General features: G+C 40.4%; 1 protein-coding gene across 2 annotated transcripts in view; it reads left to right on the forward strand.

Annotated features, from left to right (window-relative positions):
- Tfap2d (transcription factor AP-2 delta) overlaps positions 1 to 14096 on the forward strand; it is a 49357-nt gene that overhangs the window by 8650 nt on the left and 26611 nt on the right. For both annotated transcript variants that reach the window (XM_057751794.1, XM_057751793.1), the window contains 2 exons: positions 6306 to 6471; positions 6649 to 6767. In XM_057751794.1, the coding sequence (XP_057607777.1) occupies positions 6306 to 6471; positions 6649 to 6767 (285 nt within the window). The remainder of the gene's footprint in view (positions 1 to 6305; positions 6472 to 6648; positions 6768 to 14096) is intronic.

Raw genomic sequence — 14096 nt, forward strand, 5'->3', positions numbered from 1 at the left:
CTTGCAGCCCCAGGCTAATTTCCGAAGCTTAAATACCACTGTAGCCTCTGGGCCACAGAGAGGGAACCCACCGGCCACTTACAGGGAGGAGCGCTTTCCCGATTGCCCTTGGCTACACAAAATACAAACTACTTTGAATCAAAACATTTGGGGGGAATTAATATGATTTGAACTCTGCACGTTTTAAGGGAGCTAGAGTGTATCAGATCGCAGAGGTGACTAGCTCGCCAAGGCTGAGACGTTTATACCGCGGTGCAAATATTGTCCAATCTGATTTAATTCTTTTTCAAAATAAGTCTTTTCCGCAAAAGCAGCCTTAGCTTCAACCGCCCTGTCTACCAATAATGGATAGGACAGAACTGACACTTTCTGTTTTTTGTTGCCCCCACCGCAACTGGCCTGCTCCTCCTCAGGAGGACACGTGCCTTGCTTTGGTTTTTTCAGGACTCTCCTGGGCCTTGTATGGACCTTGGGATGGCGGAGTCCTAGCGGTAGCTCCTAGCAATTTCTAGAAGGGGGCGAAGCAGAAGGTCCGCCTGTAGCTTAATCTTTCTTCCTTTGTCAGCCTGCCATCAGAGAGCGACTACCCCCGAATCCCTTGCAGTTAGGTGACTCAACTCAACTCTTTGGTTCTGCAACCTTTGTAAATGAAAATAGGGCACGTGGCACACTGGAAATGCCACGCGCGCTCTCTTAACGCTAAAATGAACGTACTTAAGACTGGAAATTCTATCCGAAAAGCATACACCAAAGCATGTAGAAGCATGGTTTGCTGGACAGTTGTTTTTCATGAGGAAAGAAGTACTTTGTCCTTTTTTTGTGTTTGTTTGTTGTTTTTTATTTTCCCCTGCTCAGAAAATCACCACCGTCCAAAGCATGTTACGTTTTGGGAACTCAGAACTGATCCCTGAGCAAAACCCAGCAAGGCAGCAGTTACCTATTTGGTACCCAGTTCCTTTTCTTTTGTTCTGCTGGGACCTGGTGCGGGCTCCCGCAGGAAGCAGCAGCGACCTGGTGCAACTACACCTGTAAAAGCACAACCCTCCATCAGGACGGTCCAATTCGCTGCTGTCACACCATCAAAGGCTTGAGTGAAGGCAACTAAGTCCCCACCTCTTTGCTGTTTGATTACAATTAATATCTGCTGCCGTGGGGGGTGGGGATTTTACGGGCGGGGTTAGAGCGTTGGTAAAGGGAGAAAGGCCAGAGGGGGGAAACAGCACAGAAGATTCTACCCCACCTGTCGGACAAGAGAACCTCGCGGAAATGAAAGCCGCAAAACAAACAGGCACAGGAAACTCTTGTAACCGCTTACACATTTTTAATGTGTCAAAATAAAAAAAAAAAGAGCGATCACTGGAGATGAAGAAGGGGAGGGAGAAAATCCCTACCGTTTGTATTTCTTTCATTTGAATTGTAAACATCTGTTTGGCTGTAAGGCGAACAGAACATCTATTTCGCTCCTAAGATTTGGTCTAATTATGTCAACACCAACGTTCAGGGGAGTGGGGCGGTGCTGAGGTGCGGCGGCTTTGTGGGCTGTGCGCAGTGGGGCCTAGCGAGAAGCAGGCGAGAAAGTATTGATCACACCTGCAGAGGCGCCAGGGGGCCTCTTGGCACAACTGAGTGTGTTGTTAGGGGTGGGTGGGGCACGAAGAGTCAGCAGTCGCTCAGATGCTGCTCTTTAGAGACAATCACTCCCCTTTGCTCTGCTCCACACATCTGGGGTAAGAAGAGACTTTTAGCGCTTGGCTTTTCATTAGGAAGCAGTACAAACAACGGGTAAATGAGTATCCAGCTTTATAGCTGTGATGTGGTAGCTGATGCTGGGTACCATTACTCAGGCTGCTGAGTACACTGTCCACTTCCTGTAACATCTCATCAGCCATAGGGGGAAGTAAATAGGTACAAACACTTTCAGTTTTCAAGTAGACTAATTAAGAAAGAATTGGTCTCCAAGCGAGTGTGCCAAGTTCCTATTTGTCACCAGTCCACCACTCCCACCCCAACCCATGGTCTGAAGGCAGAAAGTTAGATTCCCCCAGGCTAATCAAGAGAAGTGCAGTTCCAGGCTTCTTCAAGATATTCAGGATCTATCAGGGTATGAAGGACAGTCTAAACCTATGTTGTTCTGTGTCAGGTAACAATAGGCTAACTTCTTTTTGTAGCTTTGGCAGAATTGTATATGGCGTGCCCTAGACAAGTGATCTTGAGTAGACAAGTCTTAACTTCTTACATAGCTACTTATTAAAATTTGCAGATTTGCAAGAAATAGGAGGTTGCTCCAAATTTACAAAGCACTGACCTCCGTAGAAATATTGCTTCTCCATGTACTATGAGTGCGGGAGGGGTGAACTCCTAAGAAGTTCTGCATACCCTATTTGACTGTCATCCCCAACTGGAATGACGAAGAGAAAATGAGTGTCACCCAACATCTGTAAGAGCTGAGGAGCCTCAGAGACACCACAAGGACCTTGAGTGGCGAACACAGAATGAGTAACGCTAGTAGCCCGGCCAGGTCCAATTCTGATTGTCCTCTGGGTTCTCATCGTCATTGTTGACAGTCTCTATCAACATCTATCTATCATCTATGTTCTACCATGTCACTACCTTCATTACAAATGCAAAACCCTGGCTATCAAGCCTTTGTTTCTTCTCCTGCAAAGTAACCCACTGGGAAGAAAGATATCAGGTTCCCCAAGTTGATGTAAACTCTACAAGTTGCCCAGTCTTTAGCCAGAATAAGAGAGTTCCCTAAGGCTGCAACGATGCCACGTATCAAAGCAACAGAAATTCCCTTTAAAGATTCCGTGACATAAAAAAATAAAAGAGTCTAGAGTTGATGGATAATCCTGAATACAAAATAAATCCTTGAGGCAATTTGTGTGTGCATAAAGTATATTCTTAACATGCAGCCTGTGTAACTTACCTAACACAGGCCTACGTTAGCATAAACCAGAAGCCCAAACTGGATGGAGGAGCAGAAGCTCTCAGGGCCTCCAGGATGGCTACATAGTCCATCCAGAGGATGCTCAGAGAACAGCCTACTTTCAACTAAGCCAAAAGGTGATAGATTTTGAATGTAAGAAAATTCGACTTAACTCCTTTTTCAAAAATTGTGACCATTTTCTCTCTAAATTGGGTTTCTAACTCACAGATTACTAAGGACAGGAAAAGCCTAAAATTGTGTGGTTCCAGTTTCAATCAGATAGAAGAAAGGAAAAAAAAAAACTCATGTAAATGCTCAGACACTTAAGACCAGTTCTTTTTCTTCTGTAAAATACTGAGTGAGATATTAACTGTTAAGATCTGTGTCTGCTTCTGATTCATTGTGACCGCAGCTAGAGTCCTCTTTTCGGAAGAGTGGATGGATATTGTATATACACATTTTTTATTGATTTTTGATATTTCCTTCACACGTAAATCCTTGAGCAATCAGAAACATGATTCTGATTCACTGGAATTACCTTAATTTTCAGTTTATTTCAGCTTCGGAAAAGTCACTTTCCTTTCTTTTTAAGGGTATCTCTTAAGTACACAATGCAAGAATGAATGAAAATTAATGAGTAAAAACAGCCATGGCCCCAAGAATCTGTGGAATTTCCCTAACATTTTGCTACTACTATTACTTTTTGAAATTCCGTAGAAATTCCAAGTGGGAAAGAATTAGCAAATTTGTGTGCTTCTATATGCTGACGAAAATCGTTTTCAGACTTTCCACATTTGATTATAAGAATAGAATTTAGTTGACAGACCTTCCGACCTCTCAGACTTTAAAACCTAGGTCTTGTTTCCAGAAAATGGCACAAGGAATTTTTTGGAATATACAACAGATTTTGCCATATGCCTTGACATTCTATTCTCTCTCCCTTTTGTATTGTCACAGTAATGGGCCATATAAACTGGTTCAGAATTATTAAGGGAGAAAGACCTTGATCATTAGCAATTTCAAAGCTAACTTGGGGAGGAGGTTACTTACTGAAGCCTAGGCAACTTTTCAGTGACAACACAACTGAAAGAAAGATGCCACATCCCCCGGCAACCACTACTTGGAAATAGTTCCTTAGAGACCTTATGAGCCCCTACCTTACCCATGCTCCAGTAAATAATGCCCCAACAATGCTTATGTAGACCGCCATAATAAAATATTAAATTCAGGGGGAATCTCTCTCCTCCCTCTCCCCCCACTCTTTCTCTCTCTCACACACTCAGTGGAGGGGGAGCGGTTCGGTGTGAAGGATGATAAGAGAAGGTAATGGAGGCTAAAATGACTAAAATTATTTATGAACATTTATGAAACTGTCAAAGAAAAAATATTTGCCAGGTGGTGGTGACACACACCTTCAATCCCAGCACTTGAGAGGCAGAAGCAGGCAGGTCTTTGAGTTCAAGGCCAGCCTGGTCTACAGAATGGCTACACAGGCAACAAAATAATAAATAAATTTTAAAGAGAAATATGAGTAATTGTAAAACAGCTAGAAAGAATTTCAAACATCATAGGGTTGGAAATATTTTAATATTCTCACTTCTAGGTAAGGATTCCTTTACATATTTTCATGTCCTCCCAGGTTCTTTAGGTGACAAGACCAAGGAACATCCCTGAATCTAAAGATCTGAGGTTCCTTGCTGTAACTGCTCATCTGTATTTCTTAGTAAAAGAAGATAGGGAGGGGCTGCTTGGAGGCAATGCCTAAATTCTAGTACAGTACTTCTTAAACCCTATTGAGTATGAACAGCGTCTTTCTTCCTTCAAAACCAAGATTCTGAATGAGGACCTAATGGGATCTAAGATCTCACACTCATGACTAACTTCTTCCTAGGTAGCTAAAGTCAATCACCTTCTTAGTAAACCAATTTTGAGCAACAATCTTCTGTCCTTTTCTTTTTCTAATCACTTATTCCTTCTTTCCTTTCCTTTGTAATCCCCTTTTCTGAAAAAGTAGCTTAGGTTTACCTACAACTACAGCAAGAAAATTCTTAGAAAAAAAATCTGGGAAGGGCTCGAGAGGTGGCTCAACTATTAAGAGCACTAACTGCTCTTGCAGAGGACCTGCATTCATTTTCCATCATCCACATCAGGCAATTAACAACTACCAGTGGTTCTGGTTCCAGGGCATCTGACACCTTCATCTGGCCACACATACATACACACACACACAGAGAGAGAGAGAGACAGAGACAGAGACAGAGAGACACAGAGAGACAGACAGACAGACAGACAGAGAGACAGAGACAGAGAGAGAGAGACTTTGTAGGAAATTTTTTAAAAGAAAATCCAGTTTTGAATTACAATTGGCCTCAGAGGTCTAGGCACATATGAAGGAAGCTTTACATCCCAAGTTCATACGCCCATTATCTTAGCAGGATGAACTTTGCCTGGGGATTTTTGCAGTAAGTTAGCAATTGGGCATCAAGAAACTGTAACTAGTATTGCTCACACATGAGTATCCAAGTCTATTCTTAGCCAGTGGGAGCTGTTTGAGGTTAGAGAGTAGAGTATTCTGCTTCTGCAGGAATGTGAGGCTCAAGAGACTCTATCAAACTTGAAGATAGATATTCCTGTTCTAGGAAATCCACCACGGTAAAATTGTTTGGTGATGTTCTTAATGGTTATCATTTCCCTGCACCCTAACAGTAATGATGAAGCAACCATCATAACGATAATAACAAACATATTTAATGTAGGTAACTAGCTAACACTATGTCTTACACTGTGTTTGTCTACCTATGCTGGCTGACCATGAAGATTGAAGCATCGTGTACAGATTTGAGTATATTGTTACCTGTATCTATGGGAAATTTCTGGTGACAGGCAGATGATTTTTAGTGTACATGGGGATTGGTGTCTTTAGCTGGTGGATGGATGAGGGAAGGAAGAAGATAACTTGCAAACATTTCGGAAGAGAAAAGAATGCATCAAAAGTTTTAACCCATTCTATATGTGGACACAACCACACATAACTGTGAATCAATAGGAACGACTTTTGTGAGGTTAATTCTTGGATTTGAAGGCAGTAAAGTGCTGATGTATCTCTTGATGTAATAATGTCAAAATTAACATTGGAGAGGCAACCTGTGTTGTAGGAGGTGCTAATTTTGTCTAGAATTACAATGCTGCACACAGATTCATTTTCTGTATAATATACAAAACCCTAATTAGTTCTTAGAAGAATGTATTTGTAGTATCCTGACATGATGTATATGGTGGATAGACACAGCTGTTGCGTGTATCTCTTGATTCTAGCTGCCTCTTACAAAGCTCTCTTCTTTTGCTATCACTAACATGTACATTTTCCCCTTCCAAGGTGGCACCTGTGTGGTCAACCCCACAGACTTGTTTTGCTCAGTTCCTGGTCGATTGTCCCTTCTCAGTTCTACTTCCAAGTACAAGGTGACCATTGCTGAGGTAAAGAGGCGTCTCTCGCCACCTGAGTGCCTCAATGCTTCACTCCTGGGAGGCATTCTGAGGAGGTAAGATGAAGCTGTTTCCTGCCACTGTGTCTCTGGTAACTGAACCGATACCATTCTCGAGCCTCCTGTCTTTTTATATCCCATCCACTGTGGTATCTTCCCCATGAGAGCTAGTCATCTTAGAATTTCTTCCAAGTTTTAACTAACCAAACTGAACTTGCATTTGATTCTGGACAGAGCAAAATCCAAGAATGGTGGCCGCTGCCTAAGAGAGAAACTGGATAGGCTTGGCCTAAACCTGCCAGCTGGAAGACGGAAAGCAGCCAATGTCACGCTTCTCACTTCATTGGTTGAAGGTATGACTTTCACGTTCTCGAAGAAATAATGAAACACTGGTCTCAGTGGTACTACAAGCTTTGGTTTATGTTATTGCTTTACTTCAGTTCTGTTAAGGGTAATAGTCAGTGGTAATAGGGGAACTTTCTAATTGATTTTGACAGTGATTGACTTTACCTTAATAAAAAAATATAGCTAATTCATGGAGTTATCAATTGACTTACTAACTTGGCAGTCATAGGAAAGATGAAAGAAGGCACTGGAAGGTGTGTGATACTTCACCAAGTATTCCTCAGATAACAGCAACATGGCTGTGGTCTTCTCATCTCTTTATTAGCTTAGTTTGAATAAATCTAGTTTAAGCCATTGATACTCAGTACAATGACATTACGGGCATTTTTACAGGGTCTCACTATGGTAACTCTAACTGGCCTGTAACTTACAGAGATCTGTCTACCTCTGCCTCTCAAAAGCTGGGATTAAACATGTAGGCCACCATACCCAGAAGTTTGTAGATTCTTAAAGCACATTGAAGTTCATGCTTCTGTTAAGGGGTAAACTGAGTCAGGGAGAGCCTAAGGTTAAGAAGTATACAGGGGGGTGGTAATTAACTGCCGAGGGTTACTTATTCCCTCATATTTTCCTTCATCTCTCCTGACAAGACTAACTTGCACATTTTCATGCAATTATTTTATAAGTAGTAGCTGTAGGGAGTATTAGGTTTTGTGGGTTTTGAATGCCAGAGGAATGCTCCTTCAAAATCCAGAATAGTGTTTGAAATACAAATGGTGGACGGCTTCCTGTCCTGGCCAAGTGTTTTAAGAACACGGCCTTGTGACTTTTGTTGCATCTGTTAACTTATGGATGTGATGCTGGGAGGAGAGGTATGTGAAAGGCCTAGGTTATTGCATTGCCCATTCCCATATTATACATTGTAACGTGTATTTGTGCAGCATTAAGAATTTCTTCGACATTAGCCAGACATCGAGCACACCTTAGTAGCCTAGCTTGGGAGACTGGCAGGAGGCCAGCCTATGCTATATAATAAATTCCAGAATGCCTATGGCTACTGAGAAAAATGCTGTTAACAACAACGACAACAAAACCAAACCAATCAAACAAAAAAGTATATTGATTGCATTCTTAACATTGGTCTTTACAAAAAAAAAAAAGCTTTATTTAATCCTTTATCAATAGCTGTCTTTGTTTTTGTTTGATTAGTTGGTTTTGGTTTGGTTTGGTTTGGTTTGGTTTGGCATTTTAAGACAAGGTTTCACTGGTTTGGAAAGAGTAGCCTGAAACTCACATCAATCCTCCTGCCTCAACCTCTTGAGCAATAAGATTTCAGGTATTCACCAGTAAGCCCAGCTTCATAATAGTTTTCTTTGCTCCCTGACCCACTCAATGGTAGCAACAACAACAATCACAACAGTAAGATCTTTGGCAGCAAGCATTTTGTGCTAATCAAAGTTGCTCTGAGAGGTTGGTCATTGCTGATTGTAAATGTGAATGCAGAAGTGATCCAAATTTTAGACTTTTTGGTATTTTGTCTTTTTATTTTCCCCTAAAGCTGAGGACCCAACCCAGGGCCTTGTTCTTGCTAGGCAAGCACTCTACCACTGAGCTGAATCCTCAACCCCAACGTTTGAGTTCTAACATGATACTTAAAAGTTTGGCATTCTGAATTATTTTGTGTTTAGAATTTCATGTCAGAGATATTCAAGTAGTATTTCTATGCAAGCATTTTAAAATCTGAAAAGGAACTTCCAAAATACAAAACACCAGGGGCCTGAGCATTGTGGATAAAGAATGGTTGACCGTACTATGTCTTGAATCTTGCTTTATGTTTGCTGCTGCTGGGAACTGATCTGTGACAGAGACATCTTACTTATTATCCACATGCATGTACTGACAAGAGTAGGGCAAGGTTACAAGAACATGACTAATTCTTGACTAAAAAGGAGATAGTTTCTTAGTAAATATATTTTAAAAAATTATTGTAAGGTTTTTTATTGTTTGTTTTTTTGTTTTGTTTTGTTTTTGATTTTTCAAGACAAGGAGCTAGTCCTGGAACTAGCTCTTATAGACCAGGCTGACGTCAAACTCACAGAGATCTGCCTGTTTTTCCCTCCCAAATGCTAGGAATAAAGGCATGCACCACCACCACCCGGCAAAAATTATTGTAGTCTTTAAAAGGTGAAGAAAGTAGATGTAATAGCAGAGATTTGAGGCTCATATAAGTGGTAGACGATGAATAATTCATTCCCCCCAAAAGAAATTCTAAAACTATTATTTTAACATCTAAAAATTGTCTATTAGTTTTTATTAATTTTTAAAGTTTTATTTATTTTTAATTAATGTATATGTATGACGATCTTTTCTGAATGGATATTTGTGTTCCATGTGTATGCGTGATACCCGCTGAGGTTATGAACAGGCATTGGATCTCCTGGAACTGGAGCTCCAGAAACTTGTGAGTCACCATTGCAAGTGCTGAAAATCAAACCTGAATACTCTGGAAGAGCAGTTAGTTCTCTTAACTGTTGGGCCACCTGTTCAGCCGCTCTTTACACCCTCAGCCTCTGTGGAGTTAGTTGTTCAAATGTGCAGGAGGATTCTGTGATTTAGGCCCTGTTGTCCATCGCCTTTTTCTTGCGTGCAGCTTCCCATAGCCATCAGCACTTGGGCTGGGAGGGAAGTTCTGTTCACCTGAGTGCAACGCTTGGTGGGTCAGTCTTGCTGCTTCTGCCGAACTTTGTGTCGCTTTGCCAGGCAACCTCCAGGGTTGCAAAACGCCACTCATTTAAGTTGTTTGATAGAAACGCTTAAAATAGCAATTGTGACAGAGGCCAAGTTCTCACTTGACTTCTCCCTCTTCCTCTTCATCTTCCTGCTCTCCCACCTTTCTCAACAGTGTGGAGGAGAATCAGCAAAAGAAATGTTTTATACCCAAATACTGAATGTGGTTTCCCTTCATTCGGTTGGAACTCCTATTACTGTTAGTGTCTTCTTCAGCTTCAAATATGTACATTTCCAGACCCACTCTGCTTCCTACTTCATGGGAACTAGTGTACCACCTGCAAAATCTGCTAATCCTTAAGCTTATTCCTTGACCTTTTAAGAATAGTATCACATTTGAAACTGGTATTGAACTTGGAATGGTTGGTTTACCTGTCTGTACTCCATTTTCCTCACTTATAAACAAAGACCATAGTATCTACCACAGCTAGGGGGTGCTAGTTATTACACCTGATATTACTGCCTCCTGTGTTCAGCAGCCTAACACAACGGCAGCTTGCTTTTCCCTGGCCGCAGTCAGACACATTCCTCATCAGTAGCCTTTCTGTCTCTCACAGTCTTATCAGGTACCAAGAACCCACAGTTCTTTTCTGTCTGTAATTGCACACGTCTGTGGGTCCCAAGAATCTTGTTTGTACAGCTTGAAGTAGGTAAAGGACTAGAACTGATCATCACACTCCTTTTGCTCTTTTCTCTGTGAAAATCCATTACTCGGTAGAACCTGAATGTAGGGTGAGCTTTGGGCTGTGCTGGAAAATGTTGCCTATCTCTGAGCAGAGACTTCTCTGCAATAGCTCAAGAATATATGAAGAAAAGAGCTGAGTAACCAAGGGTTGGTAACAGGGCTGGGCAGATAGAGATGCCTGCCACTGAGACTTATCAGTGACCTGAGTTTACTCACCTGACTTGCAGAGGTATGCTGTGTCACGTGCATCCTCAACCCTCGCTGAGAAAATAAAAAATTCAAAATGTAACTTCTTCACTAAAAGTATATTCTCAAAAAGATAATGTTTTGATACTCTAACACCATATACGCACAACAGTGCATTTTATGGCTTTTGTATAATTAATGATATTAACATCAACTAAAAATTTGGTGCCAGGCCGACACAGAAACACCTGAAGCTCGTTAATCATTACACTCTAGTTTTCTTTTACCTAAACCTCAAAACAAGTTCAGAGTGTGGTTTCTGGGGACAAATGAGTGTGTTTGGACTCATGTCTACCTATCGCTTACAACAGGGAGGTGCATCAGTTACTGCTGGAAGTGTTCTTATCTGTGATGCGGCATCGGTAGCAGCATTGTACTCAAGAGGTGGTGGTGAAGATTCAGCACAATACGTACAAACCCCTGAGTATGATGAACAGCCCAAAGGCAGCGCTCAGGATGTCTTAGTAATCACTATTCTCAAACAAGAAAACTAAAGTGAGGAGATTAACTGTTCTGTATAGGATTATACAGTTGGAGACCACAGGGAGAAGAGCCCAGTTCTTCAGCTTTGCAAACCCTAAGTCTGTTTTCCATTTGGATCTGTTTTTGTTGCATAGTGAACTGCCACAGATTTGAGTCTTCACTTGAATGAAAGAACAGGCTGGAGGCTACATTCTGGGTTTTTTTTTTTTCACCTTGCATAGCACCCCTGCCATCCCTGTGAACTCTAAGCGGAGTTCTTACACCATTATCAACTATAAGTCTGTAAAATCTTGATAACTCTTCTGCCACTTAATTCCCCAAAGTTCTTCTAATTTGTAGTAATCAATAACATTATTAAAAAGTTACTAACACAATTTACAAAACTCTTCCACTAAAAACATAATAGACTTGTATCTTTAAAATAAGTGAAAAATGTGTGTGTGTGTGTGTGTGTGTGTATGTGTGCGAGTGTGTATGTTTGCTCAGGTATACAAAGTTCAGAGAATGACCCCATGGTGGTCCTCACTTTCCACCTTGTTTATCCTGGTTAATGAACTCCCAGATATTCTCCTTTCTTTACCACCCATCTTGCCGTAGAGCGCAAGAATAACAGAAAAGGACTGCATCATTGCCTTTATTTTTGTTCCGGGTATCGAAACACAGGTTTTTCCTTTTGCACAGCAATTGCTTTCCCAGCCAAGGCATTGCATCAATGTAGTAGAAGTGATCTTATCATCGATATTTGGTCTACTGTGTCTCTGATCCTGAACTCGTACGTCTGCATTTCCAATAATAAAGAAACATAACTTCCACGGCAGAAAATATTTTCTTGTAGGTGAGAGAGCTGGCGAGTGGAGTTACTAAGTGTTGTAGTCCACGATATTTTTTTTTCCTTCAGAGAGAACTGTTGTCAGTTCTTTGTGGCTTGAAGAGAAGAAACCAAACCAAACCAAAAGAGCAAAATAAAGACCCTTAGAATTGTTATTCCTGTGTCTTAATGATACCATTTGTTTAATCCATGCTCAACATTGGTCATACATCTAGGGAGTTTAGGAGTTTCCTCCACACAGCCAAGAGTAACAGGGGCTTATTTTGATAAACAAGGCTAAAGGGCTAACCTGGAATGATCATGGCATGTAATGTCTAAATGGGCCATCACCCTCCAAACAGCTCCTTCCCAGGCCTTCCAGACATCACATCCTCATTAGTCCCAATCACCTGCGTTCTAAGATTGCACGTAATGTGGAAAGCAAAGCTGCGACACCTCTGCTGGTGCTCACTTTAGTTACACAACCGCCAGGAAGAACAGAAAGTAGGGGACCCTAGTTTTCCCCTTCTGCACAGAGAGAATCTGACGCTGTCATGTCTTTGGGGGCATGGTTTTGCATTTCAAAAGCTAACAGTGGAATTGACCTCAATATATTTAATTATAGCTGCACTTATGGTTGTTACTCATTCTAAGGCCTCTTCGGGATTTTTTTTTCTCCCTTCAGGCCGATGAGAATTACAGATAAATTTCTTCTTAGCACAAAAAGGTTCCTAAGAAGTAGATTCTGCTTTGATACCTGATAATTAGGTAACAATTAAATATTGTTATGTAATATCTGAGGTCTCTTTAATATCAGGTTTCAGTAAATGGCCCCAGCGAATCTGTCTATCCTGTAGGATACCATGGACACACATACACCACTTGGAGATTATCTCCTTAAACTCTCTTCTTCCTTGCTACTTCCCAGATTTCTCTTCTTACTCCTCTTCATTTTACCTTTTGATCTGTTTAGTGGGGAGGGAAGGTATTTGTTTACTGAAGCAGAAGATACAGGAGGCTACACAATTTAGTCTCTGCTTGAAAATGTGCTCAAGGGGTCCGTATACTCCTCTTCCTCCTGACAGAGAACCCCAGGGTATGTGTGAGTTTTCTGGCCTCAGTCTTTGGTCCATTGTTCATTCCTCACCCTGATACTTAGCAGGCTTTGCTGAAGAATGTGCATCTTTACACTGTTTTATAGTTTCTTTCATCACTCTTTCAAACAATTTGCTTTACAAAGATTGTGGCTCAGCTGATGAACTGTTCAAAGACTTAATTTCAGAATCTTTTCTATTCCTTATCTGTTTTTTGAAATTCATCGGCCTTTAATCAAATCATAGATTACACTGAAATAACGAAGTCTTAAAATTATCTTTGTTTAATATACAAGGAAATTCTTGAGTTCAAAATGAATGAAATCTTTCTAAGAGGGTAGAGAATGATTCTGTTCCCTTATGAATATATTTTTAAACAAGCAGCATATGAAAATAATATAAAGTCCAAATGTTGTGAATGAATTTACACTCTTTTTCCAAGGCAACCAATTATTTTCACAGAAGAAAGCCAACATAACTTGTCACTCTGCTTCATTCCAAGGATATATGCATATATGTGTTTATTTCATTTTTGATAGATAGTAGTCTATGACATGACTTTGCACTTTATATTTTTGTACTTTGTCTTAATACTCATTCTTTTAGTAACATATATGAGCTGTTGGTTCTTTTAAACATTGATGACAATATATTTAGTTAACACATTAAATTTTATTTTTATTTTTAATTATTTCCATTATTTTTTGAATTTATAATATATTTGCATCATTTTTTCCTGCACCTTAATCCCTCCAAACCCTCCTGCATACTCTCCTTTGTTCTTTTTCAAATCTGTGCCATCTTTTTTCATTAATTATTTTTACATGCAAGTAAAGTATACAGATTAAGACAATTGTACTTATGTAAGGAGGAACAGATACATTGCAATTTGATGAGTCTTCTACTTAATATCTCTAAAGCATTTTCAGCTTTTGACAATTTAAAAAGTGCTACAATAATTACCCTCCTATTTATAGGCTTAATTATACAGAGTGGTAAATTCTTAGGAACAATGTTCCAGGCTCAAAGGATAGTACACCTGCAATTTTGATAGACTACAGGCAGATTATTCTCAGTTGCTGTTATAAATGTGTATTTTTAAAGATAGATTTATTTGTTTGTTTGTTTATATGAGTGCTCTACCTGCACATAGGACTTTATGTTAGAAGAAGGCATCTAATTCGACTACAGATAGTTGTGAGCTACCATGTGGCTGCTGGAAATAAAACTCAGG

The sequence above is a fragment of the Chionomys nivalis genome, chromosome 19, assembly GCF_950005125.1.
Source record: "Chionomys nivalis chromosome 19, mChiNiv1.1, whole genome shotgun sequence".
Taxonomy (NCBI): domain Eukaryota; kingdom Metazoa; phylum Chordata; class Mammalia; order Rodentia; family Cricetidae; genus Chionomys; species Chionomys nivalis.